This window comes from Lagopus leucura, unplaced genomic scaffold (assembly GCF_019238085.1).
Source record: "Lagopus leucura isolate 7727_CA_CO unplaced genomic scaffold, USGS_WTPT01 Super-Scaffold_650, whole genome shotgun sequence".
Classification (NCBI taxonomy): Eukaryota; Metazoa; Chordata; class Aves; order Galliformes; family Phasianidae; genus Lagopus; species Lagopus leucura.
Window position 1 is genome coordinate 2044357 of NW_024962253.1, and position 20041 is coordinate 2064397.

General features: G+C 41.0%; 1 protein-coding gene across 1 annotated transcript in view; it reads right to left on the reverse strand.

Moving 5' to 3' along the window:
* The window catches only part of CELF4 (CUGBP Elav-like family member 4), a 715704-nt gene that overhangs the window by 92689 nt on the left and 602974 nt on the right, over window positions 1–20041 (reverse strand). Inside the window, exons 4-5 of the mRNA XM_042862314.1 lie at window positions 14248–14376; window positions 9291–9370 (exon numbers count right to left, since the gene is read on the reverse strand). Coding sequence (XP_042718248.1) covers window positions 9291–9370; window positions 14248–14376 — 209 coding nt within the window. The remainder of the gene's footprint in view (window positions 1–9290; window positions 9371–14247; window positions 14377–20041) is intronic.

Here is a 20041-nt window from a genome sequence, read left to right on the forward strand (position 1 = left end):
GCCTTCTTTACAAGAATGTTATCAGTTCAGATTACACTTCTGAGCTGGGCTAGGAAGAAGTGGATTAAGGGATAACAAGCAGAAGCATTCAGAGTGATTTAAAGTTGATCCAGAGACCACTTAAATAAAACAGATGGTCCCATTCTTTAAATGAGGTTAGAACAAAAAGCCAACCAACCAACCAACCAAAAATAAAAATAAAAAAAAAAATAGGACAGACAGAGGAAGAATGAACCCCACCTCATAATAAGCAGAGCAGTAAGGAGTCTCTCCATTTCTCTCCATGATGGGGAGACCATGTGCTCATTGCAGAAAGATGGAGTACCCTACAGAAGATGGGGGACTTCCCTGATGTGTATGGAGCACTTTATACCATGTAAATGGCTCTGATCTCCCAGAAAGGTCAGCACTTGTGAGTTATTTTAACCTCCTCCCAGCTCCTAATCTCATCCAGCTCAAACAAATGTTAAGAGTGGTGAGCCTCCCAGAGACCTCTGTGGCATCAGGATTTGGCCAAACTGGACTACAACATCATCCAGCTCTTGACTTCCCCCAGCCACCTCCGCAGCTGTTGATTTATTTCCAAACTTCCCTTGGACTCATAAAGACACATTATGGTGCTAATTAGCTCCCTTTGTCTAAGGTGAGGCTGTGTGGCTCATGAGCAGTTATCGCTCTCATCCCATTTGGAAGTAATGAATTCTGTGATTCAGAAGGAAGACAGAGTGAGGAAGGCTGGGGGAGATGGCTATTGAAGCCCATCATGTCCCACAGGTCTCTTCACTGTCCTGCCAGATGCCTGTGTGGCTATGGCAATGTGACTGGAGAAGAAAAGCAGCTCTGATGAGTGTTCCAGCCCCAAAAGGCTGTCTTCAGTGCCAGTATGATTCATACCCCCTGTCAAGCAGCAGGACTGCCTGGATTTCTATTCTGGGACCCAGAAACCTGTGATTTATTAGCTCATTTATGGAATAAGGGGGGAGGAGGGAATGCAGTCCTATGATTTTATTTTATATAGAAATTATTAAGGGAAATTATGTTAACTGGGACACTGCTGGCCCAAAGGATATGAAATCAGCTATCTTGGTGGCAGCAATGGGGTAGGATAGTCCATGAACCTTAGTCTCTCTGTGACCAGAACCTGCTGCTCTGAGGAAAAGCATCCTGAGATACCAGAAATCATTGGATTTTGGTAGGAATGACTGCAATTTAACATCCAGGTATTTGGTGTGTTGTTTCATCCCAACAGACAACACATGACTTTATAAACAGTATTTAGGTAGCCTATTAGTAAAAACAATTCATTACTGGAAGGAGGGCTAGGCCTGCTGATGCTGAGTTATGAACTCACTCCTAATGCATTATTAATTTTTAATAATAGGAATGGGTATGTTGTGTCCAGCCCTAAGTTAAGGAAGCCAGTCTGAGGGTTACAGAAAACTGTTGCTTGGAGTGCATTTTCTTTTACAGAGCAGAAGATCAACAGAAAAAAAACCAAAACAAAACAAAACAAAAAAACCAAACAAAACCCAAACAGTCTGAATTGGTATCTCCACTCTCTTCCATCAGTTCATCCATCATTATCAGTGTAAAATCAAACTTCAGCTTTCTCTATTAAGAAGGAGATGGACTTATGCTGGTTATAGACCACTCAGACATTATGACCCTAGGTAAGTAACTTTAACACAGATTCAGCAAAAAAATGTATGCAGCACTTTACATGCTGGAGTCATCGACTTTCTCCGAGAGTTATCTATTTCTATTATGCACCTGTCTACAGTTCTGTCCTTGTTACCTAGATACTTTGAAGACACCACTGGGAAGTGAGGTGGTGAACTGATACCTTCAAGTTTGGTCTTCTCAACTGTTTGTTTTCCAGGTTTAAGTAGATTTTAAAATCTACATCCACCAGTTATTACTTCTCTACTAGAATTAGGAACAAGAATTGCTGTGATTTTTGCTACAAACTGGCTAAAAATAAAGGTCAACTGTGTGCAAGACTTGTTCATTCTCACTGTATTTTCTCTTGTTGCTTCTTTTGCTTCTCTTGTGTGTTGCAGCTGTCAGGGGATCTTACAAATGACCTAACTGCAGCCATTTTTGGTGTCTATTCTAAATCATCATTTATATAAGAGAAACAGACGTCCCCCTGAAGGATCAATCTCTATCCATTAACTGTAAGAGAGGAGCATATGATAAGATTAGAGATGATCCCAAAGTTTTATGTTTTAACCAACACTTTGACATGCCAACCCCAGCCTTAGTTGGTAAGCTACTAAGTGTAGAGAGAATTCCATAACAGGTTTTTATGGTGCCTAACGCAGTGGAATTCTTTGCAAGGCCAATGATAACTACATTTCCGTCAGCAGCAGTTGCTATGAATCACCATGGAGTTGCTATGAAACAGAAATCAACTAAAGTTTTCATGAGGGTGAAGAGCTTACTTCTGTTGAGGTGTGATATGCAAACACGATGTTGTGGTTGTGCCCACTCAGCTCCTAGATTCCCTTAAGTGACTAATTTTACTGACTTCCTGAAGGTGTGTCCTGTTGGAGGTGGAATGTGCTACAAGGTTTAAGTGGAGTCTCCCAAACGGTGGGAAAGACAAATCCTCCTTCCGAGTACTAAAGGCTGCCACGAGCCTAGAGGGAGAAGTGGATTGTGCAGCTGAATGTGCATGTATTTGCGAAGAAGGGAGGAGAGACAAGGAAAGTTTCTCCTATGAAAGAAATGATCCAATTTGAAGCAAGTCCCTCATGGGAAGAGCTGTGACAGAGGCTGCTCTGTTCCTGTTAATTTTCACAGTGCAGCTGTCAGCGGGTCTGTAAATAGTACTCCGCGAAGCCAACACTTCCTATCCACACATCAACCATTCAATTAACAGAAGAACAGAAGAAGGAAATAAAGTGCACCACCGCCTTCTATCACAGCTTTGATGTTTCCCAGCAATTTATGAAAGTGTACACAAATCTAATTACAAGCCCCACTGCTTCCCATTTACATGGAGCTCCTCAAGTTCAGAGCTGTTTATATCAAAATAATTGTTAAAAATACCTCAGCTGATCTACAGCATTGTGGCCCCCCACTCACCGGAGCCGCCTCGCTGCTCCTCCCAGGGAGATTCTGCCGACTCAGCGCTTTAGTGCCAGCATGCATGCATAATAAAAGCTGCTTCTCTGCCACTTTGCAAGCAAGGCACCTGGGCTACAACTTCATCATGCCCACGAAGGCTTATTTTCCTTCTTTCCTCCACCTGCTCTTTCTGCAGACTCTTACGGCTTGATCTTCCAACCTAAATATTCCTTTGCTGTGTTGACGGGGTGAAAACAGCTGCTCAACCAGTTTCCATAATGGGGCTGTGTCTGGAGTTAACTTCACAGTACTCTGCAAAACCTTAACTGCACTCTAGGAATGCTCAGCAATAACAATAGCGGTTGTCAATATGAGCTAGGGTTGGTTTCTTTGGCTGGAGGCCTGAGATACAAATTCAGGAAAATATCCCATTTGCCATGAGTCTGAAAGAGGGCCACTACACATGAGGACAATTGTACTTGTTTTTTGGGGCAATTCTTGATTATCTTGTATTTAAACCACTCTCACTTGGTGAAATAAATAGGTTAAAAACAAAAATTAGCAATCCTAATCTGTTATAGTATGAGAGCATAGACTGTACACTGTAAGACAATTAGAGCACCTCTTAATCTGACTATTAATTGTGCTATTGGAAGTTTTAGAGACATGGCTGGACTTCTGAGGACTGTGATAGGCATGGGATGAAAGTCAACCTTGTTGATGGTGTAGTGTCATTTGTATTTTGTTGATTAATTAAAAAAATAATAATAAATACAATAATTAGAGATCCAATTAGTCTGTAGCCTAACAAAACTTAGCCAGAATTGCATGATTATATACAGATGGTTTCTGACAAGAGATTTGAAGTTGTTCTTATTTCTGTTGATTTTTGAGCTGCACAGAAAATATAGAAATGGATGTCCCCAAGTTAGCAAAGTTTTGGGTGGCAATACTTTTTTTTTGTTTTGTTTTTAAAATTTCAACTAATTTGAATCTTTCTCTGTGAGGCAGACATCTGTTCAGTGCTTGTATCCAAGTCTCACATTTTTCTTTCTTTTCACATAACCAAAGATTCCATCCAGAACATAATTTCATGGAAGATTTTCAGCCAGGCGTAGAGAGACTTGGGGTGGTATTGCCCGGATACAGAAGAAATACCGTGGTTTCATGAAGCTGATGCAGAGGCTTCTATAGCAAAACAAAACAGGGTCTAGCTTGTGTAATGGTGGAAACCACCTCACAGTGTTTTGGAGACCTTAACAGTCTCAAAATTCATGAATAAGAGAGATACAGAATGAATATAGTACTGAGAGTTGGAACATTAGGCAAGCTCAGAAGGCACCTGAAGAATTAGGTATCAGAGGAATCAGAGGAGGGGATGCCTGGTTTCTGAGTCTCATATTGTTTTAGAATCATAGAATCATAGACTCGTTTGAGTTGGAATGGACCCTTGAAGGTCATCTAGTCGAACTCCCTTGCAGTGAACAAGGACACCTACAGCTTGATCAGGTGCTCAGAGTCCAGTCCAGCCTGACTCCAAATGACTCCAGGGATGGGGCATCCACCACCTCTGCAAGCAATGTGTTCATGTGCCTAACTGCTCTTACTGTACCAAACTTCTGCCTAATATACAGTCTAAATCCCCCCTCTTACAGTTTGAAACCATTTCCCCTTGTCCTGCTAAAGAGTCTGTCTCTTTCTTCATAACAGCCCTCCTTTAGACACTGAAAGGGCACTGTCAGATCTCCCTTTAACTGGTCAGAGAACACCTAGAATAGGGTTCAGTTTCCTTTGCATTAGACATGAAGGACGTGAACAGCATCAGTGTCTGACTTGTATTGACTTGTAGATGTCTAATCTGGGATAGAGTTACCAAAGCTTTTAGCTCTGGCAAGATTACTGTGGAAGTGGCAGTGGACCAGAAGGACTTCAGACGGCAAGGGTGCATCACACAGAGAGAAAAGGCAACTGCAGCCTTCCAAATATCTGCATGAAGCAAGTGTTTTTGCTTTTGTATTAAAGCAGTGAGGGTCCTTTTCCATTCTCCAATGCACTTCAGGTTACTAACCACTGGATCTGAGAGAACATGGGAATCTGACGCCTAGAATTAACTGAAAAGCACACTTCTATGTGCGTTTTGGTTCAACAGGTTTCAAAATCTATTTCTCTAAAATATAATACTTCCAGAGGTATCTATTTCTACAATCATAATAGAAACTTAGATGACAAGCACTTAGATGACAAGCTCATACTTCCTAAACTTTTAGATGTTTAAACTTAGGTGAGACAAGTCCCACCTGAGGTATTCAATCTAATACCACTATGGAGATATTCATTTTAATTATTTAAAGGGATTTCTATTCTAATTAATGAAAGGGAAGGGCATGCTGAAAAGATAGTTTATCCCATTCTAGCACAAATAGGTAAGGGCAAGAAAGCATGAAGCTCTAGAAATGTGTCTCCTTTTTAGGAAGACATTTGCAGTAGATTAAAATTTTTTAGACTGTTAAAGCTAAATCAAGTGAAACACAATCTTAATTCCTACTTGCCATATTTGTCTTAACACACACACACACACACACACACACACACACACACAAAAAAAATTTAGCTAGCAGTACTGCTTTACCCTTCCAGAAACAAGAATTTCTGAGGTACCATGGTATGAAATCATCAAAGATATGCAAAAGTAGTATGATATTTAGCCCTGCATACTAGCATAAACACTATTGAAATTTTGAAATTTTGGTATTAGTGATAGTGGATGGAGAAGGGTTTATTCTGCGTGGGTGGAGGAACAAGGCCACATCTTTGATGTTTTGTGCAGAATGACTCTTCAACGTTTGGCTGTTGCCTGGATATGAAGACAAGGAGAGAACGAGAAAACTGAGCTGAAGATGATGCCTAGGTAGGAGCATGACTGACAGGCAGGATGATAATGTTGTCCATAGTGATTGAAAATGGAGGTGAAGGAGAGAGGAGGAGGAGTTTGGGAGGAAAAGTTTAAGAGCTCTGTTTTATACATTGTGAGCTTGATTTGACAGCTAGGCATCCATCCATTAGGAGAGGCTGGAAAGACAGGCCAAGGTTTCAGTTTGGACAGGAGTCAGTTCTTTAGTAGAGAAGTTAGATCTGCAAACTGTCACTTCAGAAATGGTCGCTGAATTCATGTTGGTGAACAAGGATGCTGAGGACAAGAGCTGGATGAAGAAGTGAAGAGAATCAAGGGAAGAGACCTGTTTATGCCCCTTATGGGTGAGGAAGAGACGTGCGAAAGGACAGAGTAACCATAGCTGAAGGTCAAGGGCAAATTATAGTTAAAAATACATGCAGAAGTACATGAAAATGATGATCTCTCACTAGGGAGGACATGAAGGACAAGTGTAACACTATTCTAAAGCTGATGAGTTGATAGACAATATAATTTAAAAAGACCCAAAAATAAAGCACTCTTGGCAGGTAGATACAGAGGGAACTTTGGGCCTGCTCAGAAGTAAGGGATTTTGGGAAAGTTATTTCTCAAAGCAATTGCTTTGTGCTCAAATTTGGAAGTTGTATACCTGCATGTTAGGCCCTTAGGAGAAAACAGAACCTTGCATGGAGAAGTGGGCTTGTGACGGATGACAGTCAGGCACCTGTCCAAGGAAAGGTTAATAAAAAGGAAAAAAAAGAAAAAAACTTTCATAAAAGAAAGTTGCCTTTTGAAACTATTAGGGAACATATGTTGTGTGAACAGGAAGTCACAGTAGAGCAATAATCCTGACAGCTGTGGAGAAACAGGAGTCTGCCGCAGGAATGAACGGCTCGAGACCTGACAAGAATGATGATGGATGCCCCGTTGGTAGTACACGAGGACAAGGCAGGAGACGTTTAAATTGGCTGAACCACAGGAACAACTTTGAGTTGGCATCACAGTCAGACAAATGAGGCCAGTCCTAATGGCGAGAGAAATGGGAGGGGGAGCTGGAGGAAGATGGCAGACGCGCCCCTCCTTTCCAAGGACGAGGCCTACATCGCCATCTCACCACGAGGTGGCTGCATTTCTCTGTGAACACCCAAGCCCTGAATGAAGCTGCATGCAAACCCTGAAGCACCCTGAAAATGAGAATGAGAGCGGTGAACACTTGCAGAATTTGGCCCATATCTTTCCAAGTGTCCAAATTGTTCTGAGGCCCTCTGTGAATAGCGCTGTGTGCTCAATGTCATGATGAAGTGTCAAGTCACTTGACAGGTCCTCACTAGTTTGTTGAGCCATGGTAGCTGTCTGTGTACCTGCTAATAGCTCATGGGAAATGTGAGGAAGTGTCACATAATTTAGCTCAAAACAAAGAGGTCAAAACATAATTTTCTCCTTGCATTTTCTGTGAACTAATAGCATGTGCATGGAGTATTGCTGAGGTTCAGCTGATTCATGGAAACTTGTCAAGTCATTCAAATTTATGAGTGTGGAATGTGTTTAGTGAGAGTTAAAGTGCAGTGCTTTTTAGAGACCTAGATCTGATTATTCAAGAACCACGTGTTAGGTTATTCTAAAGCAAGTATTTGATTAAATAAGTCAACAAGAATAATGGTCCCATGAAAAACTGACGAAAAGGCCATATTCTGCACTATTTTTTTTTTGCACATCCTCAGTTGACTTCAGCAGCATGGAACAAAAATTTGTTCCAAGGTGGTTGAGATGGGTATTTCTTCTTATCTGAACAGTGCTGACAATAGGAAGGATAAGAATATTTTGGATATAGTAGATCTAGATAAAATCTTCAACTCTGCTTTCTTCTGCTTTCTTCTCTGTTTTGCTCTCATCAGTATCACCCAAATTTCTAAGGGGACTGGAACTGACATTTTATTACACTGTCTAGTGATAAAGACTAAAGACTCTGGAATTGCCATTACTGATGTCATCTACAGACACTATCACTTTGGATGATAGTTTTTAAGACATTAGAATACTTCATTGACCTATTCCAGGGAAGATGATCATATTTCACAATGTGGTTTTCAGCACTAAGCCCCTCATGTTGTTATATTCTAGAAAGTCTCCAAGTCTTGATTATAAGAATTCAAAAAGTGGATACCCCACCTTCTAATACCTTCATTAGCAAATGTGTACCATTCTCTAATCCGATTTATCTAAGCGTGGGTTCTAAAAAATAAGATTTAATGATTTGCTTCTTCTTATCAGAAATCTCTTTCCATGTGAAGAACTTTCCATTTCCATCTCTACACAGACTTAGAGACAAGCTGCCCATCTGCCAGGTCTATTTTAATATTATTAGGATAAACTCATGAATTGAGATTAGAGGTCCTTACTAAAACAAAGACTTTGCTATATTAAATATTTAAGAACGAGAATCCCTGTATCCTTTACAAGTTGTCAGCGTGCTTCTTAGACCTCCATAATTTACACCATGAATAATTAGTAACAAAAATAATAAGCCATTAAAATAAACCCAAACATACTGGATTAGATTGTCTTTCTGTACTGATAATGGAATGACTTACATTCCTTCAGGTCTGCATCACGGTTTACACGAATCATTCTGCACAGAAAATACATTTGCATTTTAATTTCCACTTCCTGAGCTATCAGTTTGGAAACCTCATTTTACAAAACATTAGCCCAAGCAGAGTGATCCCTCAAACATTTCCTGGGAGCATCAGTAGTTTGACAGACTGTCTTTCAAATGCTGGATGTAGGGAAGACCACATTTATGCTGAGGTAGACTCTTATGCAGTAGCATAGAAGTGTACTTCTCTGTGTTGTGTCTCTGGCATCTACTGCCATTACGTGAACATGCTGTTTTCTGCTCAATTCTGGCAAAAAGTTTTTCTTCCTTCACATAGAGGCAGGGACTCTTTGTGGAAGGAATACAAAGAAGCCCTTAGGTACAAATTTGTGCTTTATTCATCTCTCTGCAACTTAGGTAAGTGGCTCATGGTGATTTTGATTCAATTGTGGTGCATATTTGGCACCTCTGAACCACGTCTTTTTTTCCAGTGCATCAAAACTGCTGGTGACAGAACATATCACTCCTTGGGGTTCTGTGCTTTCATGAAATGACAGCATCATCCTGGCATTTCCTTTAATGAGTTAAACACACCCAAAGCTCCACATGCCATCTTCCTATAGTGTGAGTAGCAGATCATACATAAATCATTCCTCCTACCATATCAGGCCACGGGCCAATTCTTGCTTTTCATGTTACAGAGCTACTCACCGGCATTGTCTGGCTGCCATGCAAGGCATTGATAGCTGCTTGGGCCTCTGCATGCGAAGAATATTTCACAAATGCACACCCTAGAAAAAGAAAAAGAAGAACATAAGAAAGGTTCCGTGGCTACCAATGACAGAACATTTAAATATTTTATCTTGTCCTCAGAACTGGTGATAGAGAAGGTAGTGCAGAAAGCATAACAAGCAAACTGGTTATTCCTTTCCAAAGTCCAGCCATAGGCAGTTCAAGGACTTCTTGAGGCAAAGCTAGATAGTTCCATGCTGCTTGCATATAATTTGGGTGGACACAAACTTAGAGAGAACCTTCTGAAACGACTTATCTTTTGACCTTTATAGCTTCCCATGTTAGCACTGCACAGTTTTATAATTTACTGTGTGAAAATGACTTTCCTTTTATTTGTATTAAACATACTGCGGAACACTCCTCTCTCCAGTGTTCTGGAAAAGAGTAAGGAAATGAACAAAAGCAGAAAGCTTCCCATTCCTGTTACAAGTCACCACAGGACAGCTGTAGGGAAGGCATTCAGCTTGTTTCAAATACACAAGGTATCTGTCTTATATCACTGCTTGGTAGAAGTCCACTACAGAGGCTGCTCAGATCTTGTCCTGGCTCCGAGCAGCTTTGGTCTGACAAAGCATGACATATCTTCTGATAAACAAATGAAAATGGAATAGATATGCATGTGATGACTGCCATCTTTCTACCACTGAAACCTGAATTATACAGTGAATATTATATCATAAGCTACTTTACCACGGCTTTCCTGTACACATCAGAGAAATGTGGGCAGTTCTCCTCTAGCCTACACTGCCATGTGAAGAATCTCACACTGTCTGAACTCTTACAAAAGATTCCAGGGCAGAAAGGTGCCTTTATGAATATATGCTAGAGTGCAGAAATGATCAACACTTCAAAGGGTCACATGCATCACAAGAGTGGGGGAAAGTATTGCTAACACTCTTAGCTACAAGCAAATTGACTCAAGAGGGAGGAATAGTAATTTCCATATGCTAAGGAGGATTTTGGAACAGATTGGAAGAGATCTGAGAAGTTCTGGCTTCCATCCCCTTTCATTACTATTAAAGACTCTTGAGCTTTTAATCAATTTGCAAAGCCCTAGTTGTTTCCCTGAAGGAGTGCAGAACACTCATGAGGGATGCCAGCCCTGACAACAGGACAGCTGTCCTTCATTTCCTTTGTAGAATCTTTAGAAGGTCAACAAACCATCACGGATCCATGCAGTGCATGGTGGGAACTGCAGCACTACAATACCTCACTTACAAAAGTAGAAGAATGAGCCCCGAAGGTGTCTATAATCATCACTATGAGCTGGCAGAAGTGGAATCAAAGAAAGCAATGATAGTCCCCTTCTAAAAAGAACAGATACGTATGCTACACATACAGTAGCTATCAGCTACTGGTTAGGATGCCTTCACTTTGCATTCCCTCATACCCCTGTGCTCAGACTGTATTTCAGGAGAAGCATAATGATTGTTGCTAATAGTAGGATCTAATTTACAAGGAGCTGAGAGGAGACAATCACAGGAAAATGAGATAGATAAACTTCAGCTAGAAACAATGGAGATCAATTATGACATAATCGCAGCCCAGCATTCCCAGGCTCCTGAGATTCTGTGCCTCCCTCTTCATTAATCAGAGATAATCCAGAATTAGGATGTTTAATTATTTGCACAGATTCTTTTGTACTTTATGCCTCTAAAAATAAGATGCTTATTAGCAAATATACAAAGGCATTCCAAAATCAGTTACCCACTGCATTTAGAGGAGAATTTTTGGCTACAGTGTTGCTGTCATGTTGAGGGCTTCACTCTCTTCAGGTGAAATTCACCTCTGTGCTGAGGAACCTAATGGATGAGTGGAGCTGGATAAAGGTGGGAATGAGGGGAGCAGGAGGCCTTTGTCTTGTTTAATGCCTTATATGCTAATGACAGTCCTCCATTGCTTTTTCCTACTGCTTCCTACTTGGGTTTTGAGACAGAAGGACAAATGAAAACTCAGTTTTCACATATGTATAATGTCAAAGAAACATTTTGTTCCCTTTGTGTGCTCAATCGGATGGCTTTTGTACACAACATGAAATGTGTACACAATTATCTCTCTGCCCTTTGTCACCAGGATTGTGCCCAGGATCTCATGAGCTGAGAATATGAGTCACAGCACTCCTCAAAACAATGGTGTCCTTGTGACAGGAGCAGTTCTGGAGTTAGAAGGGATTTTGACACGCAAAGAGATATATAACCAGGCTGAGCAGGGAGATACATGTGCACGGGTGTTGGGCTTTGTGGGCTTTTTTTTTGGTGAGTGTGTGTGTTTTTGTTTTTGTTTTTGTTTTTCTCTTTCTTTTTCTTTCCTTATTTCAAGATTATAAAGCTGGAAGGGCTGCTCTGACTATCTTGTCAGCTGTCCTGCAAGAACAGAGGAGACTGTAGAGTCAGGGCCTAAGGTATCATTGGAGAAGGTGTAAGACTCCACTTGCAGGACTTCTGGTGTAATGGGAAGTCTTTGCTTTCTGAGATACTAAAATAGACTACTGCTGAATTAGAAAATAAAAATAAATTATATGAGAAAACAATAAGGAGAGTATCCAGAAAGCAGCAACGCAGACACTATGGGTCCTGCTGGATTGTTAATCTGGATCTAATCTCACTGTGTCTTTCACACCTGTGGAATCCTGTGATCATGTATGCTGTTGAGCACTGTTGAGCTTTACTCAGATTGATGTAGGGAAGCTCATTCCTTTCCCACCTCTCCCAGCACAGACATTCTGCACTTCCTTCGGCAGAAAAATGCACTAATCCCCGTTTTCTGACACCTTGCATGCTTCAGCAGCAACTGTGTCTGTCTGGCCCTGGGTGACTGATGCAGATGTCCACAGGCCCTCACGGCTCCAGACATCCACCCATGGATTCAGGCAAGGCTGAAAGGGCTTTCTGGCTGTGACTGAGCTATGATGGTATTCTCTGGGAAGTTGAAATTCAAAGTAATGATTGCATCGAGGTATTTGGAGGGGTAGGAATTTCACCACAGGGATATATGGTGAAGATTCATATAATGGGTTTGCTAAGACCGGAGCATCTGATTGCTATCTGGTGCTTAGTTGATCTGCCTAAACTCAGTTTGGGTGGAATTTACACTTTATGGGCCTTGCCCAAAATAAATATCTCACAAGTGATATGTGTCACATTGGTTTCTAGCAGATGGAAGACATTACAGACTGGGAATAACTTTGTGGGAGTTGTGGCTTGCCTGACTGTCTCCTAAAATAAGGGCACTACCCTTAAGTTTTCTACAGGATTGAATGCTCTTTGTGTGTATGTATCTGTGCGTGTGTGTAAATTAGGAGCTTCACATTCTCAGTAAATAGCACCAGCAAATGGAAGCTGGAGCCTCTGTCAAGGCTCAGTATTGATTCTGAACAGTTCAGTGAAATCAAGCCTGAGACTGCAGCCTGCTAGCACTAGTAATTAAACTGGTTAGCAATATGGAGCTGCGACTCAGATTTGGACTTATAATGAAATTGTTTAAGAAAAAAAGAGAAAGAAAGAACAAGAATGAATACAAGTCTGTGGTTTGGATTTCCTTTGAAGCCTTTTTCTTACAGAGCTCACACATTATTTCCTTTATTATTACTCTGTTTAACTCCTTTGTCATTAGATTTTGTTCCGTACAAATCCAGGTAGAGGTGGATTTTTTTTGTTATTTTTTTTTTGGCTTTCACTCAATTCGCTGATTTCTTCAGTGACAGGAGTGCTGAAATATCTGCCACTGAGCAAGGGTTGGAGCTCTTCTTGGTGAACCAAGCCTTTGGGTCTCATGAAGTTAAAGTAGCGATAAAATTTAAGAAAGGTGTCCACAGTTTATTTTAAGCCACTTATATAAGGAAGATTGGGCTTTGCTGACTTACACCAAAATATTGCCCTATAATGCCAGAGTGAAATCATTTTGGGCCACCAGTGACTTTACAGAATAGCAATATTTTTCTCTAGTGTATCACTGTGATTTGGATTTCTTGCCTTTCCATTGCAAAAATATGCTGGTTGATTTTGTCACATGTCAAAATATCTAGTGAGATATGAACTGCATCAGCAAGAGTGGTCTCTTCCCTGGTGCTGCATGTTCCAGCACGGTTTATGATGTATTATAAGCAGATCAATATTTAATGGACACATTATACTGTCAAGAGAAGAGGGCTTCCTATTCAAATTGAAGTAACTTTGTCTAGAAAATGTCAGAGGAAAAAAAAATGACCCTCAGATTCAACAGAAAAGTCTCATCCTTCCACCAGGACTCTAGAAAAGATTCCTTGTACTGCCCAGGAACAGGAGATTCTAAAAGGTGGCAAAAAAAGGTATGCTTTGCAGTTAAGCATTGATGTATTTCAAACAGTAACTGCCTTTTGACTGTGTTGTTTACATCACATCCTGTACCCTCGCAATTTTGATTGCTGGTTGATGTATATCTGTGCAAAGACCAACTAAAGAAGAGGAAGACCTCGGACTGGTGCACGAGGAATAAGCAAAGACAATGGTGGAAAAAAGAACGAGCCTGTTCAATGGGGAAAGAAACTCCCAGCATTCCTGGGGCTGATGGGAAGAGCCTGTCTTAAGCACTTGTAAAGACACTGTTTTCAGAGGGAAGGCTCTGCCCTCTGAGGAAACAGAAATGGGCAACAGTGCACACATGGAAAGACAGCTTGTTGTGGAGGGGGATATCCTTACATGCAATTGGCTCTTTATTCTCACACATAAGCAGACAGAAAATAGAAAAAAATGGCCTCACTTGGCAAATATGACCCTTTCTAATATACGTTGTCCTTGCAGCCGTCTAGTAACTTTGTTGTGCCAGAGTATTATATATACACTAAGACCTAGTCTATCTTGAAGCTAAGAACACAGTGTGCCACGAGCCATCATCTTACCTTTGCTGTTTCCATCGGGTCCCCGAAGGATTGTGCACTCCTCAATGTTGCCAAATGCCTCGAATAGCCTGCGCACATCATCTTCTGACTGCTGCTTATTAAGCATGCCCACAAAGAGTTTTCTGTCTTCTGGAACAAAATAAAGAGATGCTTACCATATTTCAGAAGGGATTTGAAAGCCAAGATAGCTCAGTATCAAATGCAAAAGAAACAGTGAATTCATTGAGGTGACATATTTCAGAAGCTGTAAGTCATTTCAGGTGCTTGGCTCGAAACACCTTAATAACATCTGACTCTCAGTGAATACTTGAAAATAATTTGACAATTTCAATGAAAAAAAAAATCTCCCAAACCCAGAAACATCTAAAATGTTTTAACTGCTTCTTGAAACCTAGGCACCAAAGCCTTCCAAATTAGCTTTTTCTGATCAATTTTTTGCAGTAAGTGAAATGACAACATTGCTCAGACTGCCATCCAAGAGAAACGTGGATAAAGATAGCATACAGAAATAAAGTCCAATTGAAAAATAGCATAAGTTAGTAGCCTTCACAATACTAAATACATTGCAGGAAAAAAAAAAAAAAAGTTTAACATAAGCTGTTTTAAATAAGGATATATCAAAAGCCACGGTCTGTAAATCGAGATTTGTCATCCATATCCACTCAAAGGCATATACCTTTGAGTTTGGATTATTTTTTAAGTTCACTTAAAATAAGCCCAAAGTTTTTTGAAACATATAATTTTTCTTGAAACATGAAGTTAACTTATATGAATGCTAATATCTGAGGTAGCTTAAGAAAGGTGCTATTTCATGTCAAAGCAGGATGTGGTCTACTGGCAGATACTGTGTCTTGAATGAAGACTATTTATACTTGGACTTATATCAAGAATGGAGAGCTGCAGTCCACAACATAACACATTGAGAAAATGCCTGTGGAAACAAACCAGAACACTGAGTACTGAGTTGGTAGAAAGATCTCAGAGATCACTGGGTGATGCATCTGAGTCAGGTTTGTATTCAGAGATCACTACCATTACACCACGTAAGGAACAACAAAAAAAGAAATGTAGGTATTTTATGCCATGTATGTAAACAGGCCCTTTGCAACTGATTCATGAGCATCTCATTTATCATTCATTAAACGGTATGTAAATGAGTGATTCAAGGTTGTTTTTTTTTTTTTTTCCCAGAACACTTTACAGAGCAGATGTAACCAATTTGAATAAATATATGTAAATAAATAAATAAATAAATAAATAAATGCATTGGTTTATTTGTTTATTTATTTTTAAATGCATATATTAACCTAAGGCTGAACAAAACATTGGTTTGCAACAACTCTTTGCTGGCTGAGTAATTGAGTGATTTATGTCACTTTTGTTCACCAAGAAGTCATTGGTGTAGGCAATCTGTTCTGCTTCAACCAGTGTTTGGTCAAAATTCTCCTCTCCAAGATACACCTGCAAATTGGCAAATTACTCTACAGCCTTGGGCGAGGATAATTTTTCATGCAGTTGATATCTACTGAGGATATTAGGAGTTTTCAGTCCTGCAGTGGAGTTATCCATGTGAACCAAAAGTGTGCTACCCCAGAAAACGAGGAGATACGTTGCTTTCAGTAAGGCTACAGAAGTGATAGGAAAAATAGGTTAAGGAGGATATGTGTGTGTTACTGATGAAAGATAAAAAATAGGGCTACCCTTTCAATAGACATGTTAAAAACAAGAAATACGATTTATGTTGGATTTGATTAGCTACAGGGAGCTCAGTGTCTGCTGGCAGCATGAAGTTGAGGCCTTAATGATGCTTATCAGTGCTGTGTAGTCTATACTCACCTCAAAAGAAGATGCTTTGGACAACCAAAAGGTTCATTTTCTGGATGGATACATCCAGGAGGGAAAATGGTATTGGTGATTAGGCTCAATGAATGGATTGTGAACCACAGGAATTGCATCCGGGGAACTTGTAAAATCACAAGTTTTTTTTCCCCAAAAGCATACTTGTCAGATATTTTTTTTCCTCAGAATTTTTGGAAACGATTTGAGTAATTTCAATCCAGTAATGTCAAAGAATGAACTAAAAAGTTCGAAGATCCCTATAAGTCACGGTTCTTGTGGGCCTGAACAACCACTTTGTCTTCCCTGGGCCTGTGATGGACCAACGACATTTCTCAGTCAAGTAACCAAGCGGTGAAGAGACAGGCGTGAATTTTGCTTTAGATACATCTCCCCTACTTGACCTAACTACTGTTTTTATTTAATACCTTGCAGGTCCCAGTAGAAACCACTTTGCTAGGTGATTAAACTGATGTGCAAAAGAGAGGTTATAACACCTTAGAAAGGCAATAACTAAAGCTGAATGTGTGCTCTGGGGCTGCCTGTAGACTGGGTAAGGACAATGCCCAGGAAAAAGCCTGGCTCCAAAGATTGTCCAGATGACTGGGGAAAGCCCACCTGCAAAGTGAAAACAGCTGTCCTGGAAATGGGAGACACTTGAGGGAGGGAGGAAAGTTTCGGGAGAAAACTGGGAACTCTACGGCAAAAGGCTTTGCCTAAGAAGTCTGTGTCTAGTAAATACTTCCATCTCAGAGGAAGTGTCTGCTATACTGTACTTTACACAGCTTCCCCTGTTTTGAAATAAGCTGCATCAGCAAAAGCTCTCCTATAGCTGTGTAACTGTATTTTCACCAGGCTCTTTTGCTAATATAAATGTATCATTAAAAAAAATCACATCCTTCCTCGGTCAGCAGAACTCTCTAGTGTACAACTGGCCTGAAACTGCCTTGTCTGGCTTAGTTTATGCAAAGCTTAAACCAGGTGTGTTAGGAAACATTTAATTTTATGTTTTATTTTGTTTTATTTTAACCCTACTCTCCATATCTCTGCTGGACACTGAGAGGAGTGATGCCTGCCCCCACAGCCAGCTGGCAGAAGATGTGGTGCTTTTGGGAGCTGCACACAAGTGGCCATCAGACCACCATTAGAAGGCTTTGCTGAGGGTGAAGACTACCTTCCCCAGGCACTGTTGGTCCAGCTGCTCCAGAGGAGGTGACCTAAAGGGATCCCTCAAGGCCAGCCAGCGCTCAGCGCCATCTGAGCATCACCCTCAACGCAGTCTTCAAATCATCACCCTCTCTCCCTCCTGAAAAACTGTACCTTGGTTTGTCAGGGGAATCATCTGTCACATCTGCCGTGTCAGAAATCTACACAATCACACATTCGGCTGATAAAAAATGAGTCAGTTTAACTTCCTTTTTTTTTTCTTTTTTTTTTCTTTTTTTTTTTGTGTGTGTGTGTGTGGTGATGCTCTTTTAACAAAGTGCTGCATTTACCTTTCAGATCCCAGCTCAGCAGTGCATTTTAACAATGTCCCTTGAACATCTCAAGTGGGAAGAGAGGGAGAAAGGGGCAGCAGCTGGGACCATTCAGCACATTCCTGATCTTGGCTAATGAATTTATCCGCTAATGGGCTTGTGTGAACCTCTCACACCCCGAGTGCCCCCATGTGCTGCTCTGCCAAGGCCCAGACAAAAAGCCAACATGCTGTGCACTGTGGCAACTACTTCTGCTTTGTAAATGTGTCTGAGTAGGGTCATGAGGCTGCTGGTGTGAAATGAGGTGAGGATGGGCAGGAGTCAGCAGGACTTGTCTGAGCGCATGTGCACGCTGCAGATGCTCCCCACCAAACTTTTCCAGTGTCCTTGCTCAGACTGTGCTCAGACCATATTCAGACCAGTTTACGTACTACAGAAAACAGAGGTTTATGCTGTAGAGAAGCCTGAAGCAGTTACCTAATCAAGCTGCCTCCAAGCTCTGTAGGATGCAGGCCCACTCTTATAACACCAATGAATCCCAGACTTCTCCCTTTTTCAGCAAGAAACATACCAAACATATGTAATATCAGGGCCCTAAATTTTTCAAGTTAGTGAAGAAATCTCACTGGCCTCATAGGAGGGGCAGATGAAAGCAGTCTGAGCAGTCACTCTGCCCTGCAGTGCAAATGTTCAGTGGGATGTCCATGTAAGCCTCGTCTCCCCACATTTTTATTTCACTATTGTTAACCCCATTATTGGCCTTTCCCCATAACCTGAACCCATCATGTCTGGTTGACCCATGGAAATAAACACGGATGGTTACTTCTTTGTGCTATGGTTCTCTGAAAGGCCAAAATTTTTGCTGATTTGCCTCAAGACCCTAACAACGAGTGGCCTGAGACACTTCTATGATGTCAGAAATTAAGTTCATCTTAAGTTGACCCCCTTTTGTTATCTGTAAAGCACACTGACCAACGGAGCCAGCATTCCCTGATCCTCACAGGAAGAGAGATAGAGAAAGGCTTCAGTAATCATGGAATTTCAGGTGTGACCCCTTGATAACACTTCCAGTGCTCCCACAAAATGAGGTTTCTCTCTTTCTTTTGAAGCTTGCTCGAGTTGGGAAAAACAGGCTGCAAGATACAGTGGTGAAGAAATGTAACTTGTCAGAGAAATATAATGTGTCTATAAATCTCCCTAGCTGTATTTATACAAAGTCTCAACACCTTCCCCAGTGCAAATAGGGGTTAAATTATTCCCTGTTCTATTTGTATTTAAATGTTATGTTTTTATGATAAGCGTAAGGCAGAGGTGTCAGACAGGCCTGGGCGAAGGAGACGGCACGCGCGAAAGGTGAAATAATAGAGCATTGCAAACCAAGTGCCAAGAGGAGATGGGAAGGGGGACACGGGAGTGAGAGGGAGAAGGGGGAGGACAGTCACTAATTAAAGAGACAGAAGGGACAATGAGATGCAGGATGTTTGACCCTCTGCAGAGCAAAAGGACAAGAACAAGAATCATAGCAATTGTGAAGGGACTGTGGGAAAATTAGGGTAATTCACAGAGAGACATGACACAGGTTTGTGTTTATCCAGATAGCTCTTGCTAATGTATGTGTGTGCGTGGGGGTGCATTTAGATAAAAGCGTATAAATACACTTGTGTTCTCCTATTCCTCATGCAAAACAAAGAGGTTGAATCCTTGTATCAGAAAAGCATCAGCCAGCTTTACCATCAAGAACATTACATCCCAGGCCTTGGAAATAAAGAGACAGATCTACCACCTTTGTGGCCCAGACTAATCAAGAGGGTGAACCAGAAGATCACTATGGTCCCTTCTAACCATCAAACCTCTTATTCTAAAACATATGAGCATCTCTATTTTATCATGAGTTCATTGCCGGGCATCACAGACAGATTGTGTGTGTGTATCTCCATGCAAGAGCAAAACCTGCATTTGCCTACTTCTGTAGGGGAGTGTGTGTCTGCAAGGAGCACGGGATTCATCAGAGCGGTTCTTTGATATTAGTTAGTGCTTTTGGCTTTCTAGCATCAGGATCAGGTTGCTGTATGGCTTCATTTCAGAAAGTAGATACTAATTAATTCTTTTATTTGTATAACTAATAATTATTTGTCTGTAATGCCATTTCCCTCCTCACCAAATGTTACTTGTGCACACAGTGTGAGGGACCAGTTGTGGAGCCTCAGTCCAAGCACTGGGAAGGCCCTTTTAGGCTTATCTCCTTGGCACTATGAATGAACAAGTGAACTACCCAGAGACATTTACCCTGCAGGTGTGGGTAATAAGAAAACGCTGGTGAGTAGGACTGAGTGTCATATCTTCCAGAGAGGAAACAAAAGGCAAAGCAATCTTCCTTGACTGCTTTCATGATCAGTTCTTTGCCAGAGAGGAGAGAGTCAATGGCACTGAATGTCCATCAAGGAGATGTGGACAGATGATCATGCAGTAGAGGCAAAAAC